We start from the raw sequence: 19,586 nt of genomic DNA, 5'->3' as shown, positions 1-19,586 counted from the left end.
TTTTCATCTATCAAGAAGTTGCTCTTGATATTAATAACTGTAGGGTAATAACAATATTCTTGTTTTATCCTGCTAATACTGCAAAAGGTTAAACTTTCGGCGATTGTGTTGCTAAGTTAACGAAAATATCTTAAAGTTTTTTTCCAACAGTTTGTATAAAAGTGTGATATTGTCATGACATGAAATTATGGTTGTTCAGAGAGTTATTTTTTGTATGTTCCCTCTCATAAAAAAGGATGACAAAGTATTTTCTATTTATTTTCTACGTGTGTCCATAACTTAGTTTCACAAATTTACATATTGACTGACATTCGCTAGCTCCTCACATATTACCATATATTTGTAATCGAATGCTTGGTACACAATATATATTTTATACACAATTCATATGCAGACTCCTAGAGGTTCGTGCCAACCTATGTCACTATGTGGCTCCCAAGATGGGGCTTTGACATGCTACATCAGAGCTGAAATTATGGCTAAATCTGAAAGATATGCTCTCTAAAACATATTACACTTGTTTTATAGCTCAACACAATAGGAATACACCAGTTAAAAAAAACTTATTCTTAAATATATTTACTACGAACTAAGGAGTACTCTATTATACCAATCAAAACGAAAAGGAATTAAATGTTTCTAAGAACTTTTTTATCGCTCTTACAATCTAGGGCTAATTTTAATGAGATTGTTTTTTCATTGTTAACAATACAAAAACAACGTCTATGATGTATACAAATATTTAAAGATGGTAACTTGTATAATTTGTATTATTCATCAATAAATATTAAATATCATCAAACTATTGTTGTTTGTTTTGATATAATATAATTTTTAAAATTGCCCATAAAATAAAAAAATCATATGTAGAGACAAAAAATCTATAAATCTAAGAAAAATAATAATAGTTATTTAAATTATTTGTGTATTTTTTTATGGGTTATGAAGAAACAGAACTCAAAAATAAATTATCAACCCAATCTAGTCAGTCTCCATTTAAAATTGTGCCAACATTATCAAAGAATTTTTGTATTATTTGTATGTTATTGCATGTAGTATATAAAGGCATTTGATAACATACAGATAATCATTCTCATATTGGGTATACTTTAAGATGGAAGATTTCAAGTAATAGTTTGTCCAGACAGAAAAAAATATATATGCATATATATATATATATAAACAATGCATTAAATGATAATATACTGTATAAAATACTGTATAAATATATCAGTATAAGCATTGTTTTAAGTTACTTTAAGCGGAGTCTACATCCTCATCTCATTAAATATTGACATTGTTGAAACAGTTACAAATTTAATAATAATAAAGCTTCTTAAAAATCCAATATTGTTGTTAAATCATGTATATAACTTTTTACTTAAAGAAGAATTTTTTATTATTATATATATATACAACGAACTTTGAAACACATTTTTAATGTAGTCTTTGCTGTCTTAGCTACATTGCAACAGTATTTAAATATACTACGTATAAAAGCAATAATACCCAAATTCAATGCTGTAAAGACGTAACAATCTATTTTCAAACCAATTAAAAGCGCTGTGTTTTCATGGGTTCGCCAATATTAGTTGGTTGGACTCGGATGTCAATAAAAGTTATTGCCTCTCATCCCAAACTGGACAGTTTTAATTTAGTTCGATAAAAGGTTAGACCTAACAGGTTGCAGGCCAACCTTTAGTATCGGTTAAGTGGTATTGTTACAGCTACTTGGAAACTAAAAGATTAATTTTAAGAAAAAGTATATGTCCTTTTGTGAACAATATATCCTATACTGTGTCTCTTTATCTGTCTGTCGAAATCCAGTGGAAAGATTTTGACTGAATTTTGGAATTATATACTTATAGTCCTAAAAAAGAGATATCAGCAAGTACCTCAGGAAGTTTCACTACACAACTCATTTGACATTTTAAATTTCAACATTGGACTTATGGGTTGCTATAAGTAACTATGTTGGTTAAACAAAATAATGAGGAAAAGTTAACAAAAGAATGGTCATCCCTAAAATGTGTTTATAACAAGGCATCAACAGTATACTAGCAAATTTCAAAATACAGTAAAATTGAAAAAAACTTCATTTGTAACTATTGGGCAAAGATTAAGATTACACTGAAGATTACTCGATATATGGGAAATAGTTTCGATCAAATACTGCTTATTTTTTCTTAGTCCTCTCCCATCAAAACTTTATTTCTTAAGTACTGAGGCATTTTAAGTAAACTAATTACATCTGGGGGTTTTAATTGACATAAAAATATATATTACGTATGCCAAATCCCAATGAAAAAAGACAGAATCTCAATTTTTTTTCTACAGTCACCCGAAAAAATGTGCAACCTTGCACTGATTATAGTACAAAATCTTCTAATTGCTGCGTTTACTTACTTTTCCGCATTTACTTACTTAAGATATTACGACTACGATCAGCTGGTGCAGCGTTTCCCATTTCGTTCCTATGTTTGCACTTAACCTAGCCTAAAAAAACGTGTTTTATAGTGTTTGAAAGACTAATTATTTATATACTGTATAGAAAAAATTTAATGTGGAATACGAAAGCAAACTGCCTTTGCTGCACTCTACTAGTTACATAAAATAGAGTGGTAGTATCAAAGAAGCGAATAATATTTGTCACAAGCCATTTTGAGATTTTATTTGTATGATTGTATAATTATTCAAATTCATATAGTTATATATATATATATATATATATATATATATATATATATATTTATTAAGGATAGGGTTGATTTAAGAAACTTGATTTTGATACAAATATCTTTAATACAAACATTCATACATTTATACATATATACAAAGCATAAAACTCACTACATAAACTATTTTTTTAATAAATCATACATGTTTATTTTAAGAAAACTTCTGAAATTGAAATTATGTATGTCGTTAGGTTCATATAAAAATATACTTCTTGATAAAAGTTTTCTAGTAATAAATGAAGATAAGTATTCTTTATCCAAATGCATGTTAAGAAGTTATATACTAATATGCCTTATTAAACTCACATAAGAGTTGTGACTAAAACAGTTTTAACTTACAGATGTCGTTACAAAAAATCATTTAAAATTTTTTATTTTACTTTACTTACTACTTCAGTTGTAATTTGTAGGTAACAATCCACAAACAAATTGTTAGGTGTCAAGTAAAATACTAATATATTTCCAAAGACAATACAAAATCAGCTCATTTAAAAAGCTTAGCTTTATGAGAATAAAAAACACTCTGTAGTATACCTAAACATTCGCCAATCACAGAAAAAGTTTTCGAAATGTCAGACCATCACACTCAGTTTACAAATAAAGTACAAAACTCTTATCTACAGTATTTACAATATTCATGACGAATTTGTTGGTCGAGAAGCTATTGTCACCTTAGTTTCAGTATTAAAATAGATGATAGTATAAGGGCTAACGAAATGTCTAATGAAGATGCGGAAGAGAATAGGGCACTCGGTGCTGAAGCAAGACAGTTGTAGAACTGACCAGGATCCAGCCTTGTGATGGCACAATAGTGATTATGGGCTTGCTGCATGGACGCCATCACTCCTGACGTGCTGACAGAGTTCACTAAGTAGTATCTGAAATTCAAAAGAAGAAGTGGATCAATAGAACCAAAAGTAGAGAAGATTCTGTGGAATCAAATTAAATGTGTGAACACCTCAGTATCCATAACTATACTGTGTTCAATGTACGGATTTTTGGATCTTTATGAACTAAACGAGAAAATAAATTACCTACAAATATGTTAATTTATGTCATTATTCTGTTTGAAAAGATGTAAATAAGTCTCAAAGAATACATGCGCTTAAATAAGGGAAATTTTCTATGCGAAACCATTTAAAATTGTATCTAGGAATAGTAAACAGAATCCAAACACCATTCTTAATAGCAGCACCTCACTTTATTGGAAAACAAGAGTTTTTGGGGTATTTTGCTACAATCATTGTTGTTTTTCGAATAAATATTTTTTCAATATCTCCTTACTTAGAATAGTTGAAACTGTATTTTAACAAAAAAAATTAATAATTGCGAAAATGCTTTATTAGGAAGACATTATTAAGAAAATCTTCTATATTGAAAAGAGCTATTCAGGCTAACTTATCAAAGTGTTTTTAAGTTAAAATTTGAACAATATAAGGCCATCAAGTAAAATAACTTGGTATCCTGCCAAAGAACAAAGACCCGTCAAATAAACACTGGAACATCCAAATCCTGAGGTGGACGGTTATGTCATATTTACATAACAAGTTATAACTCATAATTATACAATTAACCACACGTAACAACAATCCAATCCAACTGCTGTACCTGGCAAACAGTGGAAGACCGTCGGTGACTGTGAAGCTTTCTGCGAGGTCATGGAACTCCCCGGCCGAGACACCCCTATGGAAGCCGTAGTAGGATGTGAGGTTGTACTCCACCGTCCAGTCAGCTGACTCCCTCTGGTTGGCTGTGGTCAGGTCCAGGTAGTATTGTACGTAGTCTATCACCTTGAAAACACAACCACCATGTTAGTATGATGGCAATAATAGCATCATAGTATCGCATAAGACTTGATGATAAATTAAGGGGATTTGCCACTGAAAGTAGGTAAAAATCATGAAAAATTTTAAAAATATTTTGTTCTATTATTTCTTTGTACATTGGACCCTCTTACATTCAAAAAGTATGATATAATCCATGTATGAATGTTATTATATGCTATATCCAACGGGTTTCGCTTTTTACGATAGCTACAAGATTAAAGGACACCTTCTTATTCAAACGCGGTTTTCCGCAACATTGAAATTTCACGTTTTTCAAGACAAAATTTGATATATCTTGAGAGCCACTAAAGGTACATTGTTGAAAGTTTTACTACTTATTCTAGACAACATTAGGAAAATATTTTGGTAGAATTAGGTATCTAAATTGATTAGGTACTAAAAAATATTTTTTTAACTAATTCTTTTTTCTAAAGAAAAATTATATTTTAATTGTCACAGCAAAAATATTATCTGATATATTATTAAGAATCTACCTTAATATTAAGTTTAGATAACTGTCTTTAACAAACACCAAATTTATCAAAATCCATAAAGAACTCTCTTCAGAATATTGACTTACAAAAACCCTTACAAATTGACCGAAAACCTCTATTTTATTTTTTACCACCTATAATTTATATTTAGAAGTAAACCAAATTTTTTATATTTTTCGTTAAATTATACCCTACTACAAAAAAAATAGTTTGACGACTTTTTTAATAAAAAAAATCATCCTTTTCAGTGGTGAATCCCCGTGTGCACGAGCTTTGATTTCCTATTTAATGGTTGAGAACTTACAGTAGAAGATTAGGGAGACAGGATACATCTGATACGATGGCTTGGGTAAATTTAAATACACAAACTAAGAAAAGGAATCCACCTGCCTACTAGTCTTTGTAAATCTTTAGGCTACTTTCCTAAAGACCTCACTGCCATATTCAGTTTCAGTGATTCAGTAGCTTTGAGCCTTGAACTAATTCTCAATACCCAATGAAACTCTCTCCTTGAAAAATAAATCTGTTTAGGTTTTAGCATAGTTTCCTTATGGAGGTAGCTATTAACGTAGGTAGCATGGTAAGACCTGGACCCGGGACCGATTTATCTTTTAATTTTAATTGTCCTTAGAGACTAAAACAACATTCATAATAGATTTTATATTTGTAAACACGATAATTCGAGTAATTTTTGGTCCATTATTGGTTAAATTTGGCATAAACATGGCATAAATATACACTTAAATGAGTTCGTAAAACGGCAAGATAAATTGGATTTATCTTATAAAAACTGTGTTTTATAAAATATTTAAGTTAAAAAAATCTTTTTAATGTTTGTGGCCTTAAAAGATAAAAACCATCTTGTGTTGTTGTTAACAAACACATAATTTTAATAATTCAAAGCGTTGTTGTAGAATTAAAGGATACAGATAAAATACCAAAATCTGCACATTTAAAATTCCAATGTCAAGTTTATGATGAAAAAGTAAACTATTGTAGTATGCATGATTACGGATATTTTCTTTTATCAAATTTGACCTATTCATTTATTTCATACTATGCTATTGCGTTTTTCATTAAAAACATTTCCTTTCCTCTTCCTGTAGCAGGGAATAAAAGTACTCGATCATTTTGTTTTTACCAGGAAAAAAGTTTAAAGATATTATAAACAAATCCAATGAGGCAAATGGAAAGGTTATTACCTTTAGGGGCACATATTTTGGCAGGTAGAAAAAGTTATAACAATGCTTACTGGTATTATGGATTTCAACTTGATCTTACAAAAACAAGAAAAACTCTAACTAAACTATAATCATCAAGTCATCAACTCTACGTTATGTTACCTGTCCTGTGTCACTGTTAAACTTGTAAAGTCTTATAGCAGGATTGTTGAACCCACTGGAAGATCTTTTAGGTGTTACTGAAGGAGCGATAAAGATGTTGGATACCGGTCGTCCTGTAAAAGAATACATAAAATTTAAAGAATAAAATAGAATAACCACAAATGGTGTTATCAACAAGTTTACCTACAACCGTTTTTTTTAAACTGGCCGTTTCGGTTCAGTTATCAGAATTTTTAAGGTTCTCTTTACAGCATTGGTTACTTACAGCATGGATGTTCCTACAACACGAGTAACAGACCAACGAGGTTTAAGGATTGAGAGAAAAGAAGTAAAATTTAATTCTTTGAACGTCAAATAATCAGCTGTTAAGACCAATGTAATTTATTGAACAATGAGTAAGTAATTGAGACAATCAGTGGCTATGGGAGGTAATAAACGAAAACATAACCTCTCTTGAAAGTTATGAGTAGTGATTTTTAGTAATTAAGAAACAGTCCTAGTTAAATTAGTGTACGTAGCTCGCGTAACTAGCCTAAGCGACACTCGTAGACGTTTTATAGGCACTCGCCACGGCTCGTACCTTAAATTCCCCGCTCGTTTCGTTAAGATAAGCCTTACTTGACCGTTGCGTAAACTACTATAGTGTTCTCCTTATGTGATTTTCGCCCAAACAAACTAAGAACATTTTGAAAACAGTTGCTTAAAATGTTTTTGTTATAGAAGCCACGGTGAATGAAGTTAATTTAGTTAAAACCCTAGCTGGTGTCCTAGTTTACATGGTTGGTTATGTAACACTGCATCAATGAGAGAGACGTCAGCTAATGATGTGAGCTAATGAGAGACTATGATGTGAAGGTGACTGAATCGGCGGTGGCGGACCACGACTGTGCAGTAATCCTTAAGGTAAAGACAGACCAGGTAACATCCAATAGTGTTTCTGATAGCTACGTAGTACATAAGAGATCTGTAGATAAAGATAATTTGCCTTTGCTTAGAAACGAACTTTCAAACGTAAATTGGGACAGCTTTAAATCAGTGTCAGATCCAATCTCAGGTTTCCATAACTTCTCTACACTGTTTCAGGAAAAATTTGAGATATTCTATCCTATTAAGTCATTTAAATGTAAGTCAAATACAGTAAAACCTGTGATAAGGGACAAATCCTGGTACACCCCTGATCTGAAAAGACTGCGATCCTTTATGACCTTTGCTCATGACCACTACAAACTTGCCCTAGACTCTAACTCTAAAGAGAGGTACTTCTTGCTTTACAAGAGAATAAAAAGTTTTTTATAGTTCTAGAGTTAAGATAGCGAAAAAATCCAGCAATGTTAATAAGATAGCTGCTGCTCCCAACACTTGCAAAGCAGCATGGGAGCTGGTCAATGAGTGCAGAAAACCCACCCCTGCACCCAAGGTAACAGTGTCCCCTGATACTTTTAATGATTTTTTTGTGAAGGTAGCGGATGACATCGTGTCTAACCTCCCTACCCCGAAGCAAAGAGGGACTGGGACAGTGGATGTACCAATAAACCTCGCAGGAAATAACAAACTAACAACTTGGACTGAGGTGAATGAAAACTATATCCTAGGGTTAGTGAAAGGTTTTAGGGACTCCGACAGTCAGGACATCAATGGTTTGTCATGCTCTATCTTAAAGGGCACAGTTGATATGATAATCTTGCCACTGACAAAGCTTATAAACCTCTGCCTGACTAAGGGAATCTTTCCGGATAGCTTGAGATTGCCAGGACTATTCCCATTTACAAGAAGGGTTCCTTCCGACCCGGCAAATTACAGACCCATCTCTATCCTGCCAGTCTTTTCCAAGGTGCTGGAGACCATAATGAAGAGGCAATTGTCAGCATATTTTGAAAGCAACCAACTATTTTCAAATGCTCAGCATGGTTTCAGGAGTGGGCGCTCAACATCTTCTGCTCTCTTGAATCTAGTCACACCGTCAATGAGTGACCGTGTGCTTTCGAGGAAAACGAGTCGGTTCTTTTGAGGCTCTGCGACCTGAGCAAGGCCTTCGATGTAGTCTCACACGACATACTGTTGGCCAAGCTTAAGAGGTATGGTATCGGAGGCACAGTTTTGAACACCCTAAGTAGCTACTTGGCAGACCGAAAGCAGCTTGTGTCTTTAAATGGAACTTCTTCTAGGGTGCAGATTATCCCGCACGGGGTGCCTCAAGGATCGGTGGTCGGGCCCCTGTTGTTCAGCATAATGATCAACGACCTGGACCCAAATGGACAAACCTTATTGTTTGCTGACGACACCACCTTGTTCAATAGGGGGAAGAACATTGAACAATTGAGGGCAGAGGGAGACAACCTGCTGGAAATGGCTAAGGATTGGTTCATAACAAACCGCTTCAAAATTAATGAGGTGAAAACCCAATCCCTAATCTGCACTCTGCGATCGAGGATAGAGCAGGACGAGGCTGTAAAGCTATTAGGATTCTGGATTGACCCTAGGTTAGGCTGGAACATACACACAGACAAGGTTTGCGTCAAGTTGTCAAGAGTACTCTACCTTCTCAGGAAGCTTAGAGAGGTTATCACTAAAAACTACTTGATTACCATCTACCATTCCTTGTTCCATAGCCATATACTGTATGGAATAGTACTCTGGGGCCAATCTCCTTCTGCCCAGGATATACTGTTGCTGCAAAAGAAAGCCTTGAGAGTAATAACATCCTCCGGCCCAAGAGTACACTGCCGACCCCTTTTTAAAGAATTAGGGATCCTCACCGTTGCTAGCCAGTATGTCCTGAACAGCCTATTACTGCTAAAAGAGAACCTGACCAGCTTTAATAGCAGAAGTAGCCATCACAACCACGGAACACGCAGAGCTCATGACTTGGACATGCCTCGCTGCCGTCTAAGTCTAACACAAAAGAGCTACCCGCACTCTGCTATAAAGATTTTTAACACCCTGCCCGCAAGAGTCAGGAACTTAGAAATGAAAGCTTTTAAAGCCACAGTGAGCAATTCTCTCTTGCAAAGGCCCCTCTATAGTGTGCAAGAGTTGTTAGAGGAACCTCTCATGCCGGGTTGAAATTTCCGCCACAGCCTTAGTATTTAGTATTTATGTTGTAAATATATGTTTCTATTGTATAGTATTAAAAATTTGACGCTATCAATCCGTAACCACGCTCAAAGATAAAGAAGACAAGTATCAAGTAAGTAAGTAAGTAAGTAAGTAACTCTGAAGTGACATTTTAATGTTGTCGTCTCTCTTGTACATGTAATTTATAACCTGTGTTTGGCGTTCTACACTGTCTTCATCTGGAGCAAAAATTCGGTACAATTTTAACGTGTACAGGTTGTACGTTCAATATTTTATGCTGCTTTATGTTACCAGATCGTTACTCAGTATTTTAATGTGTGATTGAAATTTGCATAGTCGTATGGATACACTTTTAAAAATCAGGGGGACAAATTAGTCTCAACTTTAAATTTCAACGACTTCTTATTTGAACATTTTTACTAATAATGTATGAACCCCATTGATCACATGATCAATCGAAGAATCATTGAGATGGGGACGCTACCTAGATGTGTATTTTATCCCAATATGAGAGCAAGGTTAGGTGTAGAATGGTATGAGATGAACTGTGTGGCTTTGTTACTGACTAAGATCAGCTGCTCAATGGAGCAACAATGTTAGACTATTCCTTATATTCATGGATAATTTTTGGTGGTTTGTGAGATTTGAACCCGAAGCCTCGCACTCTTCTATTAAACCAGGTCTACTATTACTATACAACAGTTATTCATGTACAAACCTGCTTCATTGTAGACTACCCTGAACGTGTCAGAGTGTAGGTGGCCGAAGAACTGGCCTGTTATGATGTCTGCGTAGCGACGCACCAATCTCAGGTAGCGGCTGTTGTGACGTGGTGCCATGGAGGTACGAGAAGGACTGCCTAGCCGCTCGTCCGTGCCTGGGGCCATGTGACCCACCAGGTAGATCTGGAGATGAAATTGTATTAGAATGTATAAAAAACTGAGGTACGTCATTCAAGAAATACTATAGTCCGTCAGATTGGCGAAGTACTCCGAGGGATAAACGTCCCTTCCACCAACGCACGCGCACTCGCCTCTATCTTAAACAAAATTTTATTTGTCTATGGCTCCACCTACCCCACGGCACATGACCCATGTGTCACTGTGTAGGTGTGTCTCTGTGTGTGTTAGGGCTGTAATCCCTTAGTGTCCTTCGCCTACCTCATGGACTATAATGGCAAACGGTTAACATTGGTTACATGTTGTAGGCCTACATAGCGTATTATATGTTATCATACGACTTCGTGGAAATGATCACATTGCCATAACTGTAAACAGTCTGCGACATAGCTCTTTGCCGCTCTAGAGCGGGAACTACTCGTTCCTGATCGAAATCAGATGATTTCCCAGTTTTCTTTTCTATACCATCCACGGCCGTGGATCGCACACGTAAGTTAAAACCCGGTGAGAAAATAATATAACTATAAAAAAGTAAGCATAACCTGAAATACATTTTATATAGATTTAGAAGATAATCTGTGTGTTATTAGAAGTTAATAATTATGTTGGTAGAAAAAATCGTGTGTATATTACGAGCATAAATAGTCTTTGTGCTTTTTTGAAAAAGGATAGCCACTATATTTTTCATTATAACACATTTACAATGAAATCAGTTAGGCAACGCAAAACACGTTTGACTTAGTCCAAACACTTTCAATCAGCTTCAAAGTGAATATCTTGAAATATTATAGTAATTTTAGATGGAATAGGCTATCTAAGTGACCTTGCAATACATTTGTTCGTATGTTTTATTAGTTCAAAGTACTTACGGTTTCTTTGAGGCGATACGACTTGGCCATGAGAGTCTCTAGCCACTGCCACTGCCCGCCAGGATCCTCCCCGCCCTCCTCACCGGTCCATAGGTTGGTGTTGAGAGCGACCAGCCTTAGTCGCCGGGACTTCTGCTCGATTGAGTAAAACCCTCCTGCAATAACGTCAGAATAATGAAAATGTGGAATCACCCCATCTATACTCGTTTTGGTAGCTTTTTTTACAACATCCATTTGAGTTCTCTCATTGCTAATACGGAGTTATAGTATCAACTATTTAATAGTCTGATCACAATTTAATATTGGTAAATTTTAATGTATATTAATAGCATAGTTAAATAAAGAACATGTATCCTGCTTGGGTACTTAAGGAAATATATACAGGGTTAGTAAAAAGTGTGGAAACCCCCTGTTATTTTTTAACGGCCAATACTAGAAAAACTAAACTCGGCACACCATTATGGCATGTTATGAAGTACTTTTGGGGCACAACCGCCACTTGGTGTTCATCCCCAAAATGGGGGATTTTGGGGGAAACTAAAGAATTTCAAATACAAAGACCCATCGAGTGACCCCTCATTTTGAAGGTCCTGGTAAAAGAAAACTAACAACGCAAACTAGAGGGGTCTATCTCAGTTCAGTACAAAATGGCAGCCAATTGAAATTCTCATAAGTTCCCAAACCCAAAATGGGGGATTTTGAGGGAAACTCAAAAATTTTAAATGATAAGCCCTATCGAGTGACCACTCATTTTGAAGGTCATAATAAAATAAATCTAACAACGCAAACTATAGGTCTCTATCTTAACACAGTAAAATATGGCAGCCAATTGAATATAAAATTGCAAGCTATTTCCGATTTCTAAAGATTTCAATCAGCTTCCATTTTTTACTGGATTGAGATAGAAACCTCTAGTTTGCATTGTTAGTTTTCTTTTACCAGGACCTTCAAAATGAGGGGTCACTTGATGGGGCTTATCATTTAAAACTTTTGAGTTTCCCCCAAAATTCCCCATTTTGGGTTTGGTAAGCAAGTGGCTATTAGGCTTAAAAAGTACTTCATAACATGCCAAAAAGGTGTGTAGAGTTTAGTTTTCCTAGTGTGAGCCGCTACAAAATTTACAGGGGGTCTCCAGACTTGGAAAGCTACAACTTCTGAGAATTTTAATTGGCTGCCATTTTTTACTGGATTGAGATAAAGACCTCTAGTTTGCGTTTTTGGTTTTCTTTTACCAGGACTTTCAAAATGAAGGGTCACTCAATAGGTCTTTGTATTTGAAATTTTTGAGTTTTCCCCAAAATCCCCCATTTTGGGGATGTACACCAAGTGACGGTTATGCTAAAAAAAAGTACTTCATAACATGCCATAAAGGTGTGCCGAGTTTAGTTTTTCTAGTATGGGCCGTTAAAAAAATAACAGGGGGTCTCCACACTTTTTACTAACCCTGTATATTAGTATGCAATGTATATCAATATTATATACAATTTACCCTGACATTTTACAATTGAATATCCAAGTACATTATAAAACCTACTATGATGTATTTAACTGTAACATATTTGCTATAAGACTTGCCTTATTATTATCATACATTTAAAGATTACATATGACTATAATAAGAATTTATACAAAGTTTTAATGAAGTTATACCTGTAAATATATGGTGTGCAATGTGCAAAAATAACCCCTACTCGTTGTATAATGTTGCTTCAGTATACACGAGTAGAAATAAATTATATAGATATCCGTAGCAAAATAGTATATCCGAACCTAGATGGTTTCGTACTTAAAAAATATAAGAACCTTTTGAATAAATTACGCATAATTTTGTTCTTGCTAGTTGAAGGAAACATGAAAATTAATACAGTTCAACTGCATGCAAGTAATATGCGTCTCTGGTCATCACAAAAACCAGGTAACCATCCAACGTAAAAGTGAAGCAAGAAGCAAAAGTAACATTTCTTTGACATCAACCTATTGTTGTACCTTTGTTGAAGGTGTGTAAGACCTCTGGTGGCAGCCAGTTCCGCCACATGGAGCTGAGGTGACGGTAAGGTTGCGTCTCGGCAGCGGCGGACTTTGGGTCGTTGTGACCGAGGACTGGGAACACAAAACTGCTGGAAAAGGCGTGGCTCAACAAGTGAGTCAGGTTCCTGACAGCGGCGAAGTTGTCTGCTAGGTGTTGACGGCTGGGGTTGGACAGTGCATCCCTGGAAAATAAATGTTAACATTTATTCTAATGGCTACTAAAATATAAGTTGTAATTTTTTTGTTTTTGAATATTGGTTGCCTGCTCAATTGACCCTACATCTGGCAGCTACAAATCTCTGAACTGGAATCCATTTTTACTTTCTCCCCCTATACCATAGTATATGGAGAAAGTATTGTTTTCGTCAAAATTTTCGAGTTTGAGTTTTGAGTGGATATATTCGTTTTGGGTCCCCCTGGACCCAAAAAAGTGGTTTTCGAAGTGATGTCTGTGTGTGTGTGTGTGTGTGTGTCTGTGTGTCTGTGTGTCTGTGTGTCTGGATGTGTACAGAGCTAGAGACTACACCTGTGGTCCGATTTCGATGAAATTTGGTATGTAGGTTCTAATCCATGGTATCTCCAGGCGTTTTTTTCATTTTTTTGAAATTTTGATTTTTAATGGGGATTTTCCCATAAAACCCCATAAAAAACCGGAAAAATCGGATTTTCTCAAAAATGGCCCGAACGATTTTGATAAAAATTTAGTATGTTGTAGCCCTTTAAATTCTGAACAAAATGGTACAAATCCCATTTCTGTAAAAATTACGGTTCAAAAGTTATGGTAAATTATGTTATTTTCCCATAAAAGTCCCATAAAATAACGAAAAATAGGATTTTAGACAAAAAAATCCGTTTTTATTTAACATAGTATGTTATGATCCTTACAATTTTGATAGTTTTTCTCATTTCTTAGAAATCTTTATTTTTAATGGGTATTTTCCCATAAAACCCCATAAAATGACGGAAAAAAGATTTTCCCAAAAATGGCCTGAACGATTTCGATAAAAATTTAGTATGTTATAGTCCTTTATATTCTGAACAAAATGGTACAAATCCCATCTCTGTAAAAATTACGGTTCAAAAGTTATTGTAAATTATGTTATTTCCCCATAAAAACCCCATAAAATAACGGAAATCATATTTTCCCAATATTGGCTCAAACGATTTTGATAAAAATTTAGTATGTTATAGTCCTTTAAATTCTGAAGAAAATCTTACAAATCCCATTTCCGTATATTTACTCTCACCGCTTACACATGATAAAGGTTGTTGACAAACTTATGGGAGAAAGTATGTGTCAGAATGCTGATACCGTTTATTTACTTTATGTACATAGGTTACTTTATAGGTGTATAAATTAAATTCTACCATACAAAAGTACATACTATTATTTATTTCCTTTTTTTAGGACATTACAAGGAACAAATTTAACTATCGGCGGATCCCAAAAAATAATATTGTATAACTGCTTAGTTGTAAGAACAAAAAAAAAAGAAAATGGGCTTTAAAATCTTTCCAAAGTAAAGGCTTGGGAAAAATACAAAAGATTTTTTAATTATAAATTCAAGATATACAAAACTCTTATAAAATGGTTCTTTGAATTTAAAATGTTGTCATATTTATTATTATTTGTATGTAAAATTATGAAAGTGAATTTAAAGTCAATTGAATTTCACGCAGTTGCGTCATTCTAAATTTGTATTATCAACTTTCAATATATTGTTACATCACGGTAACTAAACAAACTATACAGTATATACAAATAAACGTTAGAACTTCTGTGTAAAATTATATAGTCTAATGCAATATCTAATGCAGTGAGTTTTTCTGTTAAATCTTAGCAGTTAAACAAAGATTAGTTAAACAAAGAACTTAAACAAAGAAATTACTAGTCGTTTGCCAGTTTAAGAAATAATTTTAGCAACTAGTCAAAAGTTGTTTGGAGATGCAGGGTTAATGTGTCCACGACCTCGTACCACAGCAAATAAGAATAATACAACCGGCTGAAACTTGAGTTAAAAAGATTTTTCTTGGCATTAGCACGTAGTAATGGTAGCATCCAAATGAATGTCCAGGACATAAATCTTAACATAGTTATATTTTAATTCTCATACCTAAAACAATATTGTTTAAGAACGATAAGTCTCATCAAATAAATATTTTATTCAATCAAAAAAATTAGAAACTAAAGATTTAAACAATAATATTATTTCCCTGGGTATATAGGAAAACTATCTATCAAAGTTTCAAACTTCGCAATAAAAGTGTAAAACTTTCAGTAAGTTAAAGTTAATGTGCCAATTAAATATGTATTAACATATTTGTACCGAAAATAAAAATTTCTACGGAAAATATTGATTGTTCCATCCAACTGTGAAAGAAAAATTACAAATTTTTTTTATAAAAATTTAATCGTTCTACAACAGTTGAAAATCAAATAAAATAGAATACGTCCATGCGACAAGTATGAACTTTTTAATATACAATAACATGCTATCCATACTATCCAGTAGAAAAATCTGAAAAGTAAGGTATTAAGAATATATTCAACTTCTTATGTCATTTATATTTGGTCAAGGTTTGTAAAAAATATTTCTAAGACTTACCCAGTCCAGAGTACGAACTCTATGTTCTCTCCATGTTTGGCCTTCATGGCCAGGACGGCGGACTCTATAAGAGGCCAGGGTGAGTCACAGTTGTAGTCCCCGTACTTGCCTAGAGTCAGTCTGCTGGTGCCTCCTCGCCAGCAATCTATAGGGATAGCATATGCTTAACATAGTAAAAGATAAAATTTCCACTCCTTTCTTAATTTTTCTTATTCCTCTGTATGGCTAGAATTGATTACTCAATACTTCAGGCTGGATCTAGAGTGGGTCGCGGCATTATCACTTAGATAAAATCCAAGGTGGTTGGTAGGATTTGAACCCGGGGCCACGAGTACCTAGGTCCCGCGCTCAACCAGACCAGCTCACCCCCGATCTTACACTATTTTACATTATATAATGAGAATATTACTAAGGGGTCGTATATTATAGAATTGTCGTAACAAATACGAGAAGTTTTATTACGTGTTCTTTTAGTCGTTTGACGGCTCAGTAGGAAAACGAACAAACAGTTTGTGTGACTAAAGAATTTATGAACTTGTTTCAAGTTTTGGTGTAGTATTGGTCAAGTAGTGGTTATTCTTATACTCTACCAGATTATTCCTTTCTTGGCTTGATAAGTACCTCGCACAGACCTTTGAGATCCATATGGTCTAGAAAATATAAGGTTTAGAGAAAGCAATTAACTAGATATAAAAACGTGATAATATTTATAACAGGCACAGTAACACTGTAATAATTGAAACTTCATTACAAACAATAAAGTTGATAGTTTAGGTAGTACCTGTTATATCCTTTTACTTTTATCCACATAACTTTTAATTAATTGAAAAATTCCCATTGTTGGTTAGGTAGTTATGATTGTAAATTAATTAATCAGATTAATACGGAGCTGTGATTGTAACACCAATTAAGAACATAAGCACATTCAAGTATGTATATACTTCACGAAAAAACATTATACGATCTAAAGGTTGATAAACAGTAAAAATATACAAATACATTTTATGTTAAATGTGTATTTTTTGTTTGCACAAAGCTGGAACGTGAATCAAAATTTTCAAACTTACTAGTTGTAGGTAATTATAGGTTTGGATACAACGGAGAAAGATAAGTTAGTAAATATGAATTTCAAATATCTATGATCAGAGAGATACAAGCTTACACAATGATAAAAACGAGGGACTGGAGAGTGGATATCAGATTGGAATCTATTAAAATCCAGTAAAATTGTATTTGTTGCGCTACCAGACCCTCTACCAGCTCTCATCCCATCCAAATCTGATCATGAATGGCTAGTCAAATTTAAATATATATATATATTAAATAGTTAAACTTATGATCTCTTTATAATAAATTGAATTAGATGTTTGAAAATGGTTTGATTAAATCTACCATTAAAGTTTCAAAACGTATTTCTTATTAATTGAGGAAGATTCCGTCTATATGACAGCTACGGATAGCATGTAATAAGTTTAAGCTATAAAAGGTCCAAAAATATCGAATTATTAACATTAAGACACACCCTGACTATATATATATACTATTCATATTGTTTACACACTATTGTATACACTCAAATGATTAAAATCTACTCACTATTGTCTTTGTAGGAGTGGTAGTGGGTATCTAGATGAATGTCAGTTATGTGCCAAAAATAACCTGTAACACGAATTAATTATTTGGAAATCTCATTGATAAGAACTCTTTTGTATTACCTACTCACAGTTAAGTACTTTATATTCAAAAGCTGTAATGGAAATTGGTCGAACCTTAACATTAATTCAAGTTTTAGCTGAAACAAAACTTTAGATGATTTCTGTTGGTTTGTTATTTTCAGAGGATTATACATCATGTGGAGAATTAATGAGAAATAAATATTTATATTTAATCGAGCTCATTTAACAAATAATGTTTAATATATAAATAATGCCAAAAATTTCATACACAGGTGCAGTTTAAATACTTTGGAAACATAATCAATATATCTTGGAGTCTTTGGAATCGTACCAGAACCACCAGTAATATGCAGAACATTTCTTTTCTAACAATACCTATGGAGTAAACTGTTTTTGAAAATATATTAAGAGCATTCAAAAAATGCAAGAGTATAACTCAATGTACTTTAAGGTTAGTTTTATTGTATGAATCAAAACTATTATCATATTCTTTATAGTATTCTTTTGAAGTATATTAATTTGAGCATTTACTTACCTATCTTAGCAGGCGACACTTGTGAGAGGAAATACGTCAACAAAACTATTTTCCACAGCATTTTCTGCAACAAAATAAAATGCAATGTATTAATATGCAATAATTATTACAGGTTTATTAAATTTCAACCATAATTCAAACTTAATTTATAAATAAACTTCAGATGTAAATATAATATATATTTAACTTTTAAAACGTAACTATTCAACATGACATGTAGAATTATATGTATATGTATATGTATGACAAATTTATACATTTTCATGATATTAGAGATTATGCTTTTGTTGGATTACGTTAATCATGAAGTTCTGAAATAATGATAAAAAAGAGTAATTTGTAAAAGTAAAATACAGTTTTGAGTCACACAGTTTTTATGGCTTCAGTCAAGAACATATCTCACACATTGATGCGGTACGTTTATCACCAGCTTCCCTTTGCAAAGAAAATAAACTTTTCATTTTATCATCTCTCTTCTCAACCCGTTTTCACAATTGCAGCTATTGAGCTGAAAAAAAAATTGTAAAGTAAAAAGTATTGACTTACAAAAAAAAAATTCGGTGTATTAGTTGTAACAAGGTATATTGCTTTTATAGATTTTAAAATCATAATCACTTAAAAGAAATTTAAATTTTTGTTTATATGATTGTTGCTTTTATGATCGGTGATGGTGACCTTACCTTTCGGTAAAGCCTTTTGTTTAATTTATGATAAAGAGTTAGATGTGCACATACCTGCACGTACATAAATTCAAATATTCACTTGCCATTCAAGCTAGGTAAAAAATGAATCTTTTTGACATCTCATATGTAAAAATAGATCCGACTTTTGCGTTCAAAACAATTCACTATATGCTGCCATAAAAAATAAACAATTGAATATAAATTTCTAAACGTAACATACATGATATTAATAGCGAAGCTTACATAATCCTTATCGCTTAGAGGATTTATTATTATTACAAACTAAGTCAGTTAACTATAAAGGGACACAGGTAATACTCTGTACGCTCCCATTGCTTGTAATAATTAATGGACCCTAGATCTTGTTAGTTAGGGTTAAGGAAGTGGATAATCTTATTATGCTAACGTTCACTGTTTATAAACATGCTCAGCTGCACACAATTGAATGATTTAATAATTGATTTATGACTAAAGTCATGAATAGTCATGTTTTCATTATTTTTGATTTTTAATACATTTTTATAATTTGACTTAGGAAACTGTATGATAGCAAAAGAAGGAAGGAGAAACATAAATAGTAAACATGTTTCCTATGTTCATCAATTTATTTTTATATTTTGAGAATTATTCCTTAGAGCTTAGCTATGTTGTAAATGTCTAGGGTAGAATAAATTTATAATATTAACGAACTTGGTATGATTTATTTTAACATGATTTTACTATGGGGACGAATATAATAGCAATACAAAACTGTATTGACAAAGGTTCCCTGGAGGATTTTGTCAGGTTTTCTGGTACGTGTTGAAATTGCCCG

The 19,586-nt window shown here is 33.3% G+C and overlaps 1 protein-coding gene across 3 annotated transcripts in view; it reads right to left on the bottom strand.

The window, feature by feature from the left end:
• Nucleotides 1–3,153: 3,153 nt before the first annotated feature.
• LOC128983242 (acid sphingomyelinase-like phosphodiesterase 3b) overlaps nucleotides 3,154–19,586 on the bottom strand; it is a 69,477-nt gene continuing 53,044 nt past the window's right edge. For all 3 annotated transcript variants that reach the window (XM_054402474.1, XM_054402475.1, XM_054402476.1), the window contains 9 exons: nucleotides 18,090–18,153; nucleotides 17,475–17,537; nucleotides 15,879–16,023; nucleotides 13,231–13,454; nucleotides 11,245–11,399; nucleotides 10,195–10,381; nucleotides 6,402–6,514; nucleotides 4,347–4,528; nucleotides 3,154–3,616 (listed from right to left, as the gene is read on the bottom strand). In XM_054402474.1, coding sequence (XP_054258449.1) covers nucleotides 3,406–3,616; nucleotides 4,347–4,528; nucleotides 6,402–6,514; nucleotides 10,195–10,381; nucleotides 11,245–11,399; nucleotides 13,231–13,454; nucleotides 15,879–16,023; nucleotides 17,475–17,537; nucleotides 18,090–18,150 — 1,341 coding nt within the window. In that variant the 5' untranslated portion in view covers nucleotides 18,151–18,153 and the 3' untranslated portion in view covers nucleotides 3,154–3,405. The remainder of the gene's footprint in view (nucleotides 3,617–4,346; nucleotides 4,529–6,401; nucleotides 6,515–10,194; nucleotides 10,382–11,244; nucleotides 11,400–13,230; nucleotides 13,455–15,878; nucleotides 16,024–17,474; nucleotides 17,538–18,089; nucleotides 18,154–19,586) is intronic.

The sequence above is a fragment of the Macrosteles quadrilineatus genome, unplaced genomic scaffold (genome assembly GCF_028750875.1).
Source record: "Macrosteles quadrilineatus isolate MER2022 unplaced genomic scaffold, UCM_ALF_1.0 Scaffold_1__1_contigs__length_201487025, whole genome shotgun sequence".
Lineage (NCBI taxonomy): Eukaryota > Metazoa > Arthropoda > Insecta > Hemiptera > Cicadellidae > Macrosteles > Macrosteles quadrilineatus.
The sequence above is the reverse complement of the archived record's forward strand: the minus strand, read 5'-3'. Positions and strand labels throughout refer to the sequence as shown.